A 17811-nucleotide genomic window follows, 5' to 3' on the forward strand; every position below is an offset into this window, starting at 1 on the left:
CGGGCAGTCGTGGCCTAATGGTTAGAGAGTTGGACTCGTGACCAGAAAGTCTCCAGTTCGATCCTCAGGGCTGGCGGGTAACAACTGAGGTGCTCTTGAGCAAGGCATCCTACCCCTACTTGCTCCCCGGGCGCGGCAGGTGTACGTGTGTTCACGACTTGCTGTGTGTGTGTTCACTACTCTCTGGATGGATTAAATGCAGAGGTCACATTTCAGGTATGGTTCACCATAACTGACAAATTGGTCACTTTCACTTTCTTGGTCTTCTTCTTCTTCTTTTGGCATTTTATATGGCGGTTGGCAAACAAACGATATGTGCATTCCCGCCATCTACTGGACTGCAGTGTGGCCCATTGATGAATATGGAAAAACTTTTAAATCCTATTAAACAAATCTACCTTTCTTAAGAAATCCATTAATGCATTGTATGTTTTATGATGGTTCAGTCCATTATTCAAGTCAAGTCAGCTTTATTTATATAGCGCTTTTTACAATTTTCATTGTTACAAAGCAGATGTACAAGAAAACATTGACTATAAGTAAAACATAAAAGGTTATGGAAGTCAAAACACAGTTCAAATATCAGACACACAATAAATTACTATATGCAGAGTTAATTAAATAAGACTATCAAATTCTAGCAGCCCCCCCGGCCAGGCAAACAGTGCAAAACAGTATGCAAACGGTGGCGAGGAACCCAAACTCCATTGGAGGAGAAAAAAAAACCTCAGAGGGAGACCAGGCCTAACCAGGGGATTCCAGTTCCCCTCTGGCAAAAACTGCTGCCTCTGCACAAGCTCGACAGTGCGCGCACAACAAGGCAAAATAAAAAACAAATTTAGATTTAAAATTATCATTAATAATCTAATAGCGACTGAAGTTTTGTAGAGTCGCAACGTCCTTCGTCCAGCATTTGTCAGGTCTGGGAATGGATTGCGCCCTGCCCGCTCCGGTAGCCTTGGACTGCGTCCTGCCCGCTCTGGTAACCTTGGAACAATGAGACAAGACTGGCTGAGAGTAGAGTACTGTTCTGCACTCTTTGATGCAACAAATGCATCAGTTGTTATTGGAAGTGTCCCTGGTTCCGGTTGATCTAACTAGTGCAGCCTAGATCTTTGAAATATATATATTATGATAGTGTAGTGTATGCAAGATTAAAAAGATGCGTCTTTAGTCTAGATTTAAACTGACAGTGTGTCTGCCTCCCGGACAGTGCAGGGAAGACTGTTCCAAAGTTTAGGCGCTAGATAGGAAAAGGATCTGCCGCCTGCACTTGATTTTGAAATTCTAGGTATTACCCACTGACCTGACACCTGAGAGCGTAGTGCACGTGATGGACTATAATACGTTAGAAGTTCTCTCAAGTAGTGAGGAGCTAAACCATGCAAGGCTTTATAGGTAATAAGCAAGATTTTAAAGTTTATGCGATGCTTTACAGGTAACCAGTGCAAGGTTGATAGAACCGGGCTAATATGCTCATACTTTTTTGTACGCGTAAGAACTCGAGCTGCCGCATTTTGGACCAGTTGGAGTTTTTGTAATAGGCCTGCAGGGCAACCACCTAATAGTGCATTACAGTAATCTAGTCTTGATGTCATAAAGGCATGTATAAGCTTCTCTGCATCCGATGGTGACAGCATATGACGTAATTTAGATATATTTTTAAGATGGAAAAACGCAATTTTACAGGTGTTGGCGACCTGGTTCTCAAATGACAGAGTACTATCGAATATGAAGCCAAGATTCTTAGCTAAAGATGAGGGTTATATGGAACATCCATCAATAGTTAAGCAATATTCTTGGTTGTTACGTAGGGCGGTTTTCGGTCCGATAAGTAACACTTCAGTTTTGTCCGAGTTCAGTAATAAAAAATTGCTACTCATCCATTTTTTTATATCGACTATGCATTCCACTATTCGATGGAATTGCTGTGTTTCATGAGGCTTCGAGGAAATATAAAGTTGCGTATCATCAGCATAACAGTGAAAGCTTACTCCGTGTCACTTTATTATATCTCCTAGAGGTAGCATGTATAATGCGAAGAGCATAGGCCCTAAGACTGAGCCCTGTGGTACACCGTACTGGACTTTCGATTTGCGTGATACCTCATTGTTTATTGCTACATATTGAAAACGGTCGCATAAATAAGATCTAAGCCATTCCAAAGCTATTTCCTTAATACCGACATCGTTTTCGAGTCTATGTAGGAGCATGCTGTGGTCAATGGTGTCGAATGCAGCACTAAGATCTAGCAGCACCAATAAGGAGATACAACCTCGGTCGGACGCCATAAGCAGATCATTTGTAACTCTAATCAGAGCAGTCTCTGTACTGTGATGTGCTCTAAATCCAGACTGGAAATCTTCATTAATCTCATTCCTTTGAAGAAGGAAGCATATTTGAATTGAGACTACTTTTTCCAGAACTTTAGATAAGAAATGTAGATTCGAAATAGGTCTGTAGTTAACTAGTTCTCCAGGGTCCAGATGGGGTTTTTTGACAAGGGGCCTTATAACAGCCACCTTATATGCTTTAGGCATATGTCCTAATGTCAGAGATGAGTTAATAATGCTAAGTAGAGGATCTATAATTTCTGGGAGCATCTCTTTCAGTAGATTTGTAGGTATAGGGTCTAACATGCATGAAGTTGATTTAGATCATCTAATGATTTTAGAGAGCTCATCGTGATCTATAGTAGAAAATAAACGTAATTTCTCCTTAGAGGCGCTGTAGTTAGTCGTTTGTTCAGCGGGATTCACTTCTGGTTGCATCGTTATAATATTTTCTCTAATATCTTGGATTTTATTTGTGAAATAGTTCATAAAATCATCACTGCTATGCTGGTATACAAAATAAGAAGTCGCTGACGATTTATTTTTGGTTAATTTAGCCACTGTATCAAATAAAAACCTAGGGTTATGCTGGTTTTCTTCTATTAGTGATGAAAGGTAGGCAGATCTAGACGTTTTTAGTGCTTTCCTGTATTTTTTAATACTATCCTTCCAGGCAGTACGAAATACCTCTAATTTAGTTTTCTTAAAGTTGCGCTCCATTTTTCGTGCCGCTTTCTTTAGAGCCTGAGTGAGTTCATTTTTCCACGGTGTCGGCCTGTCATTTTTAATCTTCTTTAAGCGCAGAGGAGCAACTATGTCTAGCGTTTCCGAGAAGGTGGCATTAATATTTTCAATGGTAAAGTTAAGATCGTCAACGTTATTACTAATGCTAGAGATTTGAGACAATTCAGGCAAATTATCAAGAAACGCATCTTTTGTAGTTGAAGTTATTGTTCTACAATATTTCTAACTTGGAGTTTGATTTGCCACCATTGGGTAGTGAAGCAAGCATGATACCAGATAATGATCCGAAATGTCTTCGCTCTGCTGAAGGATATTTACGTCGCCCACGTTTATACCGTAAGACAATATTAAATCTAAAGTATGATTATGAAGGTGAGTAGGTCCCGACACATGTTGACTAACGCCCATGGAGTTAAGGGTGTCTTTAAAAGCCATTCCTAAAGCATCTGTATGTAACCATGTTAAAAATGACATAAATAAGAATAAATAATTAAAAGCTGTATAAATAAGTTTTAACGTTAAGTGATTCATTTAATGTAAGTTTATTCGTCAGAGTTAAAAATGTTAATACAATAATTTAACGTTTGAGATAAAAAATGTGTCAATAGAAAATTCATGTCGCTGCCCCTTTAAGAGGCTAGTGGCGCTAAAGCAGTGCGTCAGCGAGGCTGCTGCGAGAAACCCTGAGGGAGAGAACGAACTGTTAAATAACTAGATAAAAGAGTGAAAAAGTTGATTTTAAAGTTGAAAAGACATAATTTACCTGATCAGGGATTGACGGGGATTTTATGAGAAATAAGCTACACCGGTTTTGGTGAGTTTGAGTTGTCCATTTTGCACTTTGTTGTTGCACGTATTTTCTATCTTTAGCAGAGAGCTAATGTTAAAACGTAGCCGTTTACAAGAAAATGTTTTGTAATAAGTTGTTTATCAGTTCAGATTTTGGGTTTATGAGAACTGTGAATGTTATAAAAGTGAACATATGCTTTGTAAATGGAAAATGTGCAGTTATGTGAAACGGAGCAGTAGAGCAGATCGCTCCGCCGCCATTGTGGAGTGAAAGAACACCTTAACAGTAACTTAATGACACAGAGACTATGGAACATCTTATATGTGATATGAAGAGCTAAGAAATTGATTTATTGTGCTTTTGACCTGTTATGCAGGTCAGGTTTTTTTCCTTGTGTATGTTTTATCCGGGGCTCAGTCGGAGTGAGGATTGACCTGCAGTGTGCGGGATAGCACACGTGCAGACAGGATTTAAGATGGCGAGCCAGACCCAGAATTGCAATGGACCTTCTCCATCGCATCAGTGAGGAAATCTCGAGTACGGTGACTCGCTGCCAGAGCGGTAGGAGTATTTGAAATTGATTTCGACCGAATCAAACTACGATTGAACTGTCGTTAAGAACTGGATTGAACTATCGTTGATTGAAACGAATTGAATCACTTCATTGAACTGCATAACTAAACCCTCCATTGGACTCGAGCTGAGTTGAACGATTTATTTTATTTTCATATTGAGTTTATATGTTTGACTGTGAACTGAAATAATTACGATTCATTTTGATCTGACTGTGAATTGTGAAGTGTTATAATTTATTTTTATTTGATTGTGTGTATATATTTCTTTTTTATTGCTTTTGTTTTGTTTCATGTTCTGTTATTTCATGTGTTTTTGCACTCAGTAAATTGCAGGCCTTTTGTACTTTAAGTAACGGTCTCTGGCGTAGTAATTCTGTCTCCCCCACTCCTTAGAGCCTAGAACTGGTCCAGTAGCAAAGTGATCGGTGCGATACCGGTGTTACAATTTGGCGAGCCAGCCAGGAGTGGCATAGAGCATTTAAAATTAGAAACCAGAGACCGTATAGTATTGCTATCAGTCATTCATTATGGATGTTATTCAGACGAGTAGTGTGAAAGTCCCTAACTCGGTCATAGTTAGCGGTATAGCCGGTACAGAAGCCGACGAAGAGCTATATGATTTCCTGAAACAATACGGTTCTGTTCAAAGGGTAATCCAAGTAGATTCCGCTGATCCAGCATCAGACAAACAGGCCATAGTAGAGTATGAGTATGGTACAGCTATGCAGTCTTTCTTACCGTTATTGCCACGAAGACTTGACAGTAAGACCCAGGCTAACGTCACTTATCACATTAGAGCATTAGCCAGTGTTTACACACCTGTAGCTAGAAAAACAGCCACGCAGACCTACCTTTCAGAGTTAAAGGACATTGCAAAACTGACTGGCAAAGACTTTGCAGCTGTCCTCAGAGAAGAGCTCTCCGCCATCAGCGAGAGTGTCGATCTAGACCAATCAGAAACTCAAGATGAAGATATAGAGCAGAACTCACCTGATGCTCCAGAGCAATATAGCCCTGAAAATGCTGCACATGTAAGCCCCCTGCCCAGTACAGCCCTGGGGCAGCATGTTCAACACCATTGGCCTCCACCACCATCTAAAGAAAAGACACAGCCTGCTCTGAAACTTTCTGACATCAACCCACCTGACATACAAAAAGTAATAGTTGAGCACATAGTGAGGAATGAAGATTCTGCTTTACAAGTGCACACTTCTTTGAGACTCAGACCCTTCTCTGGGCGTTTCCCCCGACCCAGTAACGAAGTGGATTATGAGACATGGCGTTCCAATGTGGAACTTCTCCTTAAAGATACAACGCAGTCCAACCTTTACAAGTCACGAAAGCTTCTTGAAAGTCTCCTATCACCTGCCATCGATATTGTGAAACACCTGACACCTGAATCCCCCCTCCTCGAGTACTTCGAGATCTTGGACTCCGCTTTCGGCACTGTCGAGGACGGAGATGACCTTTTTGCAAAGTACCTTAACACAATGCAAGATAACGGTGAGAAACCCTCAGCTTATCTACAACGGCTGCAGGCGATGCTGAACACCACCCTCAGGAGGGGAGGTGTAACCGCCAGTGATCTTGACCGGCATCTTTTAAGACAGTTTGTCAGAGGCTGCTGGGACAACATTTTAATAGCCGAACTCCAGCTAGAACAAAAGAAACAGAACCCACCTACCTTCGCTGAACTTCTCCTGTCACTCCGTGTAGCAGAAGACAAACGTACTTCTAAAGCATCCCGCATGAAACAGCATCTCAATATTGCAAAACCAAGAGTGTCTTCTTATTATCAAGGCATTTACGTGCAAAGTGAAGAAGACTGCAGCCCACCTCAGCCAGCCCTTGGTCACAGATCCGAAATCCGAGACCTAAAGAAACAAATAGCTGATTTACAGTCCCAGCTTACACGTATCACACAGAAAGACAGTAGGAAGGCTAAATCAGCCGCCAGACCAGTAACTCCCCAAATAGTTACCACTCCAACGCCTCAAAAACCGCACCACAGTCGAGATGCAAACAATAATACAAGCAACAGACCAAAGCCCTGGTATTGCTTTAGATGTGGGGAGGACGGACACATCAAGCCTCAGTGTGAAAGTGAGCCGAACCCATCTCTCGTAGCTGAGAAGAGGAAGCAGCTGAGAGAAAAACAGCTAACATGGGATATTGAAAATGGTGCTTCAAAGCCTGATGATTTAAACTAGGCCCAGTTCCGGTTGTGGGACGAACGGGAACTGGAACACAGACAAAGTGTCCCAAAAAGAAACTACATCGTGCTTGTGTGTACTGTCACACACCAAAACAGACGGCCACCCTGCCAAAAGGGCTAATTGGAGCTAAGTGCACTGCACAATTGACCATAGACAACAAAGTCTGCCAATGCTTGTTAGATTCAGGCTCTCAAGTAACAACAATACCCAACTCTTTCTATTTAAAGAACTTGTCTCACTTACCTATGAATTCCTTGAATAATTTGCTTGAAGTGGAAGGAGCCAACGGCCAAAGTGTCCCTTACCTTGGCTATGTTGAGACCACCATCAGATTCCCAAAGAGCTTAATTGGAGCAGACATTGAGGTGCCCACGCTAGCTTTAGTTGTACCTGACATGCGCTCCACCTTGTCATCAGTGCTTATAGGCACAAACACCTTGGATGTTCTCTATGAAAGGTATGCTGACATTGCTCCTCAGAAATATGAGTCTCTTCCCTACGGCTATAAAGTTGTCTTAAAGACCCTTGAAATCAGGAAAAGACATTCTGCTGATTCCAGTTTAGGAGAGGTGAGACTTCACAGTAGAGACTTTGAGACTATTGCGGCTGGACAGACAAAGGTCTTTGAAGGATGTGTGAACCGCAGGACAGTTGATGTCGGAAAGTGGGTGATGGTAACGTCACCAAAATCATCTTCCCTGCCTGGAGGCATCCTAGTGACAGATAGTTTGGTAAGCCTACCGCCAAAACTACCACGCTGTATCCCAGTCATGCTCAAGAATGAGTCACATCATGATATCACCCTCTCTCCAAGAGCTGTAATAGCCGAGATACACGCTGTCAAGAGCGTTCAATCGATTAAGATCCCTGACTCGGATTCTCCCATAAAACCTGACCGAAACTTGAATCTCAATTTTGACTTCACTGGCTCTCCTGTACCTAATGAGTGGAAAGAGAGGATAGTTAATAAATTAAGTTCCATGCCAGAGGTGTTTGCATTGCACGAGCTCGATTTTGGTCGCACTGACAAAATAAAGCATCACATAACCCTCAGTGATGAAACGACTTTCAAACATAGGCCGAGACCCATACACCCCCAAGATATAGAGGCTGTGCGTAACCATCTCCAGCAACTCCTCGATGCAGAAGTCATCCGTGAATCGGAGTCGCCCTTCTCCTCGCCGATTGTCGTCGTCAGGAAAAAGAATGGCGATGTTAGACTCTGCATAGATTACAGGAAATTGAACGCCCAAACAGTAAAAGATTCATACGCCTTACCTAATCTTGAAGAGTCATTTTCGGCGCTGACCGGGTCCAGGTGGTTCTCGGTGCTCGATCTTAAATCAGGTTTCTATCAAATAGAGATGGAAGAAGCAGACAAACATAAAACCGCATTCGTCTGCCCGCTAGGATTCTTCGAGTTCAACAGGATGCCTCAGGGGATAACTAACGCCCCTAGCACGTTCCAGAGGCTTATGGAGCGCTGTATGGGAGAGTTGAATTTGAAGCAAGTCCTAGTTTTCCTTGATGACCTCATAATTTTCTCCTCGACGCTGGAGGAACACGAGGAAAGGTTGATGCGCGTGCTCAATCAATTGAAAGAGTTTGGCTTGAAATTGTCGCCAGGGAAATGCAAGTTCTTTCAAACCTCTGTAAAGTACCTCGGCCACATCGTATCCGAGAAGGGCATCGAAACCGATCCGGATAAAGTAGCAGCATTAAAAACCTGGCCAAAACCCAACAACCTGAAAGAGCTAAGAACCTTCCTGGGTTTCTGCGGTTATTACCGCCGGTTTGTAAAAGACTACTCAAAGATCGTTAAGCCGCTCAACGAGCTCACTTCTGGCTACCCTCCGCTGAGAAAGCACACTAAAACCGCGGAGAACCCTGAGAAATACCATAATCCAAAGGATCTTTTTGGTGATAGATGGACGTCTGCTTGCCAGGCAGCGTTCGACACCATAATTGAGAAACTAACCACAGCACCTATCCTCGGGTTCGCTGACCCCAAGCTCCCCTACATTTTACACACAGATGCGAGCACCTCGGGACTCGGTGCTGCCCTTTACCAGGAACAACAAGGACGGAAGCTAGTGGTTGCTTATGCGAGTCGAGGTCTGTCGAAATGTGAGTCCAGGTATCCTGCGCACAAATTAGAATTCCTTGCCCTTAAATGGGCAGTCACAGAGAAATTCCAGGACTACCTATATGGGAATACGTTCCTTGCTGTCACCGATAGCAAAACTATTAACATATATTCTTACCTCTGCTAAGCTCGATGCCACAAGCTACAGGTGGTTAGCCGCCTTGTCGACATTTGATTTCCAGCTACAATACAGAGCCGGTAAACAAAACCAAGACGCAGACGGGCTGTCTAGGCGCCCCCACGGCAAATTACCTGATGACATATCATCACAAAAAGAATTTGAGAGGATACAACAATTCACCAAAAGACACTTGTCAGAAGCTGATTATGCACACCTGGATGAAATCACCATCAAAGCTATTTGTGAGAAGCACTTAGTTCGCCAAGTAATCAACAATCACTCTGGGGAAACATCACCCAGCACCACCTTGGTTGTGTCACTTGCCTGTCATCCAAAGGCTCTCCCACAAAGCTTTGAAGAAGAGGATCAGTTAGGTGGTTTACCTGTCATCCCCTCATTAGCACCAGCTGAATTAAGAGACGAGCAAAACGCTGATCCCTGCATCTGTGAAGTACTCAGGCAAGTGGAGTTAGGAGAGAAACCCCCACCGTCCTTGAGGAAGGAACTTCCTGAGCTTGGTCTCTTATTAAGAGAGTGGGACAAACTTACTGTCTTAAATGGTGTTTTGTATCGCAAGCGACAAGAGGGTGCTCAAACTCAATACCAGCTTGTACTCCCCGAAGTCCTGAGGCCCTTAGTTCTCAAAAGTCTCCATGACGATATGGGCCACATGGGCGTAGAGCGCACCCTAGATCTCGTCCGAAAGCGTTTCTATTGGCCTAAAATGTCAGCCGAGGTGGGAACTAAAGTCAAGACTTGCAATCGCTGCATACGACGTAAGGCTATGCCTGAGAAAGCAGCACCACTCGTCAACATCATCGCTACAAGGCCACTCGAACTTGTGTGCATGGACTTTCTCAGTGTAGAACCAGACTCCAGTAACACCAAGGATATTCTGGTCATTACTGACCATTTTACGAAATATGCAGTGGCTGTCCCCACCCCGAATCAGAAAGCCAGGACAGTGGCCAAGAGCCTGTGGGACCACTTTCTTGTCCATTATGGCATCCCTGAAAGACTCCACAGTGACCAAGGTCCCGACTTTGAGTCCCGAACAATAAAGGAACTGTGTGAGCTCATTGGCACTCAAAAGATAAGAACCACCCCTTACCATCCGAGAGGGAACCCTGTAGAACGCTTCAACAGGACCCTGCTCAACATGTTGGGAACCCTCGACAATCAGAAAAAGAGTCACTGGCGGGATTATGTCAAACCATTAGTGCATGCTTATAATTGTACTAAAAACGAGACAACTGGTTTTACCCCTTACGAGCTAATGTTCGGGCGCCAGCCAAGATTGCCAGTCGACCTAGCCTTTGGCCTACCAGTCAATCACCAACCAGGTTCACACTCACAATATGTTCGCAACCTCAAATCCCAACTCGAAGACAGTTACAAAGTAGCAACTGAGAATGCTAGGAAGACAGCCAGTCGTAACAAAGTGAGGTTTGACAAACACGTTGTTAACTCCACCTTAAGAGAAGGCGACAGAGTCTTAGTCCGAAATGTCCGCCTCAGAGGCAAGCACAAGTTAGCCGATAGGTGGGAGCCTGATGTGTATATCGTCCAGAAACAGTCTGGAGATGTCCCAGTGTATGTTGTGAGGCCTGAGACAAGAGATGGCCCACAAAGAACTCTTCATCGTGATCTCTTGCTGCCATGCGGTTTCCTTCCTGCAACCTCAGTCGAAAGTGAAGCTAATCCTGTAAAAGCAGTAAGACGACCAAGAACTCGATTACACCCTCAGAATGACAGTTCAGAAGGAACTGATGGTGATGAATCTCAATCTGACTCTGAGGAATATCACTGTCATGAACACAGGAACCTACGAGTGGAAACACTAGAGTTTGACCCGACCCCTGAACCCATAGAATACTTACCAGAAAGGGTCGAACCAGAACCTTCCAAAGAGTTGATCGCTGTTAAGCAAGACCTTTCAAACGTAACCAAAGCTCTTGAAGATTCCCTAATAGAGACCTGTAACCCTGAAACCAATGACTTACCTGATCCTGAAGAGAACAGTTCAACCGCTGGACAAGAAATTGGAAACCTACCTGAGGAAGACCTGGATAATGTCCATCCTTCTATTCAACCTGCTCAGGAGAGCGAGGAGAACACAAGTGTTATGGACCAAACTGGCATCCAGACAGAAAGTGACTGTTCTAGAAGACCTGTCAGAGATAGAAAAGCAGTTAAAAGACTGACTTACCCTGCGCTAGGGAACCCGTTGGTTACTGTAGTTCAGTCCTTGTTTCAAACCTTGAGTGATGTGCTTACAGATTCCCTTAAAGAGCCTAGTTTTCCAAAAAACCCTAGAGTTATGACAGTATAAATTCAGAATGCACAGGGACGTGCATTAGGTAAAGAGGGGAGAATGTAACCATGTTAAAAATGACATAAATAAGAATAAATAATTAAAAGCTGTATAAATAAGTTTTAACGTTAAGTGATTCATTTAATGTAAGTTTATTCGTCAGAGTTAAAAATGTTAATACAATAATTTAACGTTTGAGATAAAAAATGTGTCAATAGAAAATTCATGTCGCTGCCCCTTTAAGAGGCTAGTGGCGCTAAAGCAGTGCGTCAGCGAGGCTGCTGCGAGAAACCCTGAGGGAGAGAACGAACTGTTAAATAACTAGATAAAAGAGTGAAAAAGTTGATTTTAAAGTTGAAAAGACATAATTTACCTGATCAGGGATTGACGGGGATTTTATGAGAAATAAGCTACACCGGTTTTGGTGAGTTTGAGTTGTCCATTTTGCACTTTGTTGTTGCACGTATTTTCTATCTTTAGCAGAGAGCTAATGTTAAAACGTAGCCGTTTACAAGAAAATGTTTTGTAATAAGTTGTTTATCAGTTCAGATTTTGGGTTTATGAGAACTGTGAATGTTATAAAAGTGAACATATGCTTTGTAAATGGAAAATGTGCAGTTATGTGAAACGGAGCAGTAGAGCAGATCGCTCCGCCGCCATTGTGGAGTGAAAGAACACCTTAACAGTAACTTAATGACACAGAGACTATGGAACATCTTATATGTGATATGAAGAGCTAAGAAATTGATTTATTGTGCTTTTGACCTGTTATGCAGGTCAGGTTTTTTTCCTTGTGTATGTTTTATCCGGGGCTCAGTCGGAGTGAGGATTGACCTGCAGTGTGCGGGATAGCACACGTGCAGACAGGATTTAAGATGGCGAGCCAGACCCAGAATTGCAATGCACCTTCTCCATCGCATCAGTGAGGAAATCTCGAGTACGGTGACTCGCTGCCAGAGCGGTAGGAGTATTTGAAATTGATTTCGACCGAATCAAACTACGATTGAACTGTCGTTAAGAACTGGATTGAACTATCGTTGATTGAAACGAATTGAATCACTTCATTGAACTGCATAACTAAACCCTCCATTGGACTCGAGCTGAGTTGAACGATTTATTTTATTTTCATATTGAGTTTATATGTTTGACTGTGAACTGAAATAATTACGATTCATTTTGATCTGACTGTGAATTGTGAAGTGTTATAATTTATTTTTATTTGATTGTGTGTATATATTTCTTTTTTATTGCTTTTGTTTTGTTTCATGTTCTGTTATTTCATGTGTTTTTGCACTCAGTAAATTGCAGGCCTTTTGTACTTTAAGTAACGGTCTCTGGCGTAGTAATTCTGTCTCCCCCACTCCTTAGAGCCTAGAACTGGTCCAGTAGCAAAGTGATCGGTGCGATACCGGTGTTACATGTATCATTATCTACATGAATGTTAAAGTCACCAACAACAAGGACTCTGTCTGCAGCCAGTACTAGTTCTGATAAGAACCCACCAAATTCTTTAATAAAATCTGTGTTGTGCCCTGGAGGCCTATATACAATAGCCAGAATAAATTTTAAAGATGTTTTGTCCTTAGTATTAGGTATTGATGCATCAAGTACCATGACTTCAAAAGAATTATATTTAGGATTAGACTTCTGAGAAATGCTAAAAGAGTTACGGTAAAGTGCAGCAACACCTCCCCCTCTGCCTTTTAGGCGAGGCTCGTGTTTATAATAATAATCTTGGGGGACAGACTCATTTAAAGCAATATAATCATCTGGCTTCAGCCATGTTTCTGTCAGACAGAGCATGTCTATTTTATGATCTGTTATCATATCGTTAATAAAAAGTGCTTTATTAGAGAGAGATCTAATATTTAGCAATCCGAGTCGAAACAGTTGATTATCTGTATTATGTTCATGTTTAGTTAGTTTAACGTTAATTAAATTACCTTTGAGAGGTTTACGCATTATTTTATGTTTGCTAATCCGGGGGACAGACACAGTCTCTATTTTATGATGTTTGGGAGAAAGTATTATCGCATGTTGTGTATTTAGTGTGTTCTGCAACGTGAGACGGCAAGCAGACCGTTGGTTAAGCCATTCTCTCTGCTCCCTGACCTGGGCCCCAGTGAGTCAAGTTTTAGCATTAAGACTATGTGCCATATTTCTAGACAGAAGAAAAGCTCCAGCCCAGGAGGGGTGGAGACCATCACTTTTCAACAGGTCAGGTCTGCCCTCAAAACTCTTCCAGTTATTTATAAAAACAATATCATTTTGCAGGCACCACTTAGACAACCAGCCATTTAGATATGATAATCTGCTTTGTATCTCATCACCACGATAACCGGGGAGGGGGCCAGAGAATATTACAGTGTCTGACATCGTGCTTGCGAGCTCACACACCTCTTTAATATTATCTTTTGTGATCTCCGATTGACGAAGTCGAACATCATTTGTGCCAACGTGAATAACAATCTTACTGAATTTACGATTAGCCTTAGCCAGCACATTTAAATTTGACTTGATGTCAGGCGCTCTGGCTCCCGGTAAACATTTGACTATGGTGGCTGGTGCCTCTATGTTAACATTCCGAACAATAGAATCACCGATAACTAGGGCACTTTCAGCAGGTTTCTCAGTCGATGCGTCACTGAGCGGGGCAAACCTGTCGAGACTGTAGTCGGAACGGTTGAGTGATGTTTTGACCTGCGACTACACCGTCACAGTCACAAAGCTTCCCAGCTGCGGGGGTTGTTCAACCGGAACCGAACTGTGCGCGCTAATATTGCTCGCATCCAAAGTGTTTTCTAAGCTCCTTACATTCTTACTATCCTCAGATAAAGATTGGATGCGAGACTCTAATTCTGAGATCCTCTCTGTCAGCCTAGCTATTTCCCTGCATTTATCGCATGTAAAGCCCTCGCCGCTGACAGAGAAGGCTAAGCTAAACATTTGACATGAGGTGCAAGTGACAATAATAAGAGAAGAAGCCATAACTCACTGGGTTTGAAGAGTAATTCCAACTTACCAAGGCTGGTCGGTGATTCTTAGTATATACGCTTAAGAGAGAAACCGTTAGCACACAAGAAAACTAGAAGGCGAGATGATATTTAGCAGTGTAAACAGAAAGCCCGCTAGCACGCTTGTGCTATGCTAACGGCGCTGAGTGTTTTGGTTTAAGATCTTCAAGTAAATGACCAGGAGATGGTCATTGAGATATCAGGATAAGTTTAGCAACAGCAGTGATAAGTAACAATGAATGCTATGAATAAAATACACTAATATGAAAGAAAGTACAAGTGCAGTGATACAACAAACCGATTCCGCTGCAGTGAGGTGAAACTCCGTAATTCAGCATTGTTTTAAGTGTAAGTTTGCCTATCCCCAATTCTTTTAATTCTTCCAACAGAAGTAATTGTTCATCTTCATAAGCATTACAATATAATAGTACATGCTTTACTGTTTCTGCTGATCCACATAAACTACAATTCCCAGACTCATGTTTACTCATTATATAGAGAGCATAATTTAGAGCGGTATGCCCAAGGCGAAGTCTTGCTCTTTCACCCCTTCTTGATTTTGGATATGATAAAGATGTCTTCTTCTTCCCTCCTCATTCCAAAGTTCTTGCCATTTTCCTTTTATTTCTGTTTTAATTTTAGCCTTAACTTCATCTTTACTTAGTGGTATCTTGATTTCTATATGTGCATATTTCAAAGCCCGTTTAACTTCATTTCCATCCACTCCCACATGTGCTGGAACCCTGTTGTGGAATTTTCTTATTCCTTAATCAAGGTGAGTCAATTTTGACAAACGCAACACACAGAGACATCAGGTACTTTGCAAAGTATTTTATTGTCATTTAATCTGCATCATAAGCAATGAGCATGGTGCAGAGCAAAGGCGCTCTTTCCTTCTGCACCCAGAGTATATATATGATTACGTGAAACCCCCTCCCTTTGCCCCCTAGCCAGAATCCCGAGCTGGTTTCCGAGAAGTGATGCCCGTTATTCCAAACAGAACATCTTGGCCTCTGCTCGAGGGCAAAGGCAGAGTGGTATGACGCGTATAGAGAAAAACATGATAACATAGAGAAGAAAACATAGATAGAAACTTCATAAACATATAGATAGACACATCAAGAAGCTAGACTAGAAAATTTCCATTACATTCCCCCCTTTTATCATATATGATAACCAAAATCTTTATACTTTGACCCGTAAGATGAGCAACGCCCTTTCCCTCATAACTAAAATTTTTCTGAGTTACAGCTAGTCTAAAACTTTCTCTTTTTCCTTTTTATTTAGCCGTCCCAGGGGACATAATGGCCCACATTTTCAAATTTCGTTGCCTTATCCACAACATCACCTGAGGTACACGTACCTCTACACAAATACATATTTGTTCCCCAGTACCTAGCAGAATTAGGGTAACACTGTCACTCCCCATACCATTTTATTAAACTTGGAATATAGTGTTGCACAGAAACAAAATTCTATAATCTCTAATTTATAATTCTCGAACTGTGGATTCCCTTTGTGAGCACCAATAGTGCCCCTCCTGTCGCTTCAGTCAGCACGACCATTGCGAAGAGCCATACGGTTGGAGTTGCGATGGGCCTATGGTTGGAGTTGCCACTCCTTGGACACCTTTTGCTGTGGGAGGTGTGTCTTTCCCACGACTTCCTCCTGAAATCTTTGACTACTTCGAAGTCTCTTGGCTGGAAGCTGTGTAATGATTTGTCAGCTCCATTTGCTACTGCTCCTTTGACCTGCACAAATATTTTGAGAGCAAAAACACATTGCTTGTAACATCCCCCCTTTTGACGCGTGGTCTAGGCCATGCGTCAAAATCGCAAAAGCAGAGAAAAAATGTTTTGGCAAACAGGTCAAGCACATTGTCTGTGTATTTACATGAGCACTTCTTCCAAAATGCACGCTCAGCTGGTTCTGCAAAATGTTTGCATCTCTGCAAGAGAAAGAGTTTTGTTAGTGATTTCTGGAGAAAATCTGTCTGTCTCTGATGTTGCTTGCTTTGCTGCAAGGTCAGCTCGTCGGCTTCCTGCAAAAAAATAGTTTCAGATACAAAAGTGTGTGTGGCATAGTCACACACAACAATGGCTGATGGGAGAAGAATGGCAGATAGCATATCAGCAACCTGTGTGTGATAAGGAATGTTTTTACCATCAGCTTTTACAAAGTTTCTGTGTTTACACAGTGTGCCAAAATCATGAGTTACACCAAATGCTTATCTACTATCTGTGTGAATGTCTACATTTGTATTCTTTGATAATTTGCATGCGCGTGTGAGTGCAATGAGCTCTGCTGTCTGAGCAGAGAAATGGTCCCTAAAAATGATATCAATTGCTTCTTTGCTTTTGGACTTGCGATGTCTGTAATTGCAGACACGCTTTGCGGACAGCTGTCTGCCGCGGTCAGTAGTTTCGTGACCCAAAAATGAACAAATCGTTTTGCCAGCTGGACTTTGGAGACATTTACTTTGTGTTCTTTTCTCTTATCTTTTCAAACTGGAAACAAAGGCCTGCGCACCGGTAAATTTGGGCATGGCACAACTATGCCTTTATTTTTTAATCTTTTTAAACTCATTAAATATTGGCCTTATGCCATTGAGGGCTTCTAGTTTGAGGCTTCTATTTTGAGGGGGCATTGCTGTTTGCGTGGATGAAAATTACCCTTGGGTGTTATCACAACAGGCTCACAGTTCCTAATCAACCCAACATAATATTTTCCTGTTACCCAAAGTCGTACGGGCACCTTCCCAAAATTAATCTTTTTGTGTGTGAAAACACATCAAGTCCCCTTGTTGCTGACAGACAGGCATGATTCTCACGATGGGCATGCAACAAATTTGAATATTGCACGTCGTCCCTTTTAACCCATTCTATTGCGTGCGCATATTTGTCAGCAAAACACCCACATCTCCCCACACCATTGTAATCAACGTCATGAGGCTCTGTGAGGCAAAACTTTCTACATCATATTTACGTAATTCAAAACTACATCGTACAGCTGTACGAGCGCTGCACTCGGGTCGTGTTGGTATCATGCTCAATCTGTCATCATACACATTCTGACTCTGCCCAGCCAATGAATCGGGCAGCAGTCAGACATGAGAAACCTGTGTTGAAATTTGACACTCCCCAACTCACATTGCACCCTTTTGACATAAATTATTTTACATTAGAGCCACTAGCATTTAGGGAAAACACAGCTAGTTTAGACTCTGGCAAATTTAAACACTTCTTGTGAATCACAGTAGGCTATTTGTTGCCCCTGAATCTATCAAAAATTCAAGCGGTTTGTTGCACACAAGCATTGTGCATTTTAGCAAGGTTCAGAAAGCGGTTTCATTCATCATGGAATGTGAGCTAAGCAGATCTTCATTGCATACAGTAGGAAAAAGCATTTCTTCATTGCATATGCTAAGGGAAATCATACTCACCACCCTCGGAATGATGATGCCTCACCTCCTCACTTCCATCTACCTTTTCTCTTGACCTCCGCGATCTCCGAGGCTCAGGACAATCTTTGTGCCAGTGCCCCGTTCTTCCACAATTG

At 42.2% G+C, this 17811-nt stretch overlaps 1 protein-coding gene across 1 annotated transcript; it reads left to right on the forward strand.

Moving 5' to 3' along the window:
* Positions 1–3716: 3716 nt before the first annotated feature.
* LOC306903750 (zinc finger CCHC domain-containing protein 12-like) lies at positions 3717–6787 on the forward strand. Its single transcript, XM_079473199.1, has 2 exons — positions 3717–3891; positions 4244–6787. The coding sequence occupies exon 2, from the start codon at positions 4970–4972 to the stop codon at positions 6650–6652; it is 1683 nt and encodes a 560-aa protein (XP_079329325.1). The 5' UTR covers positions 3717–3891; positions 4244–4969; the 3' UTR covers positions 6653–6787.
* Positions 6788–17811: the final 11024 nt, after the last annotated feature.

Source organism: Barbatula barbatula (genome assembly GCF_947034865.1).
Source record: "Barbatula barbatula genome assembly, chromosome: 14".
In the NCBI taxonomy this organism is placed as follows: domain Eukaryota; kingdom Metazoa; phylum Chordata; class Actinopteri; order Cypriniformes; family Nemacheilidae; genus Barbatula; species Barbatula barbatula.

Excerpts from the sequence above, each read along its gene's own strand:
- LOC306903750 (XM_079473199.1), top strand. The coding sequence starts at position 4,970 with ATGGATGTTATTCAGACGAGTAGTGTGAAAGTCCCTAACTCGGTCATA.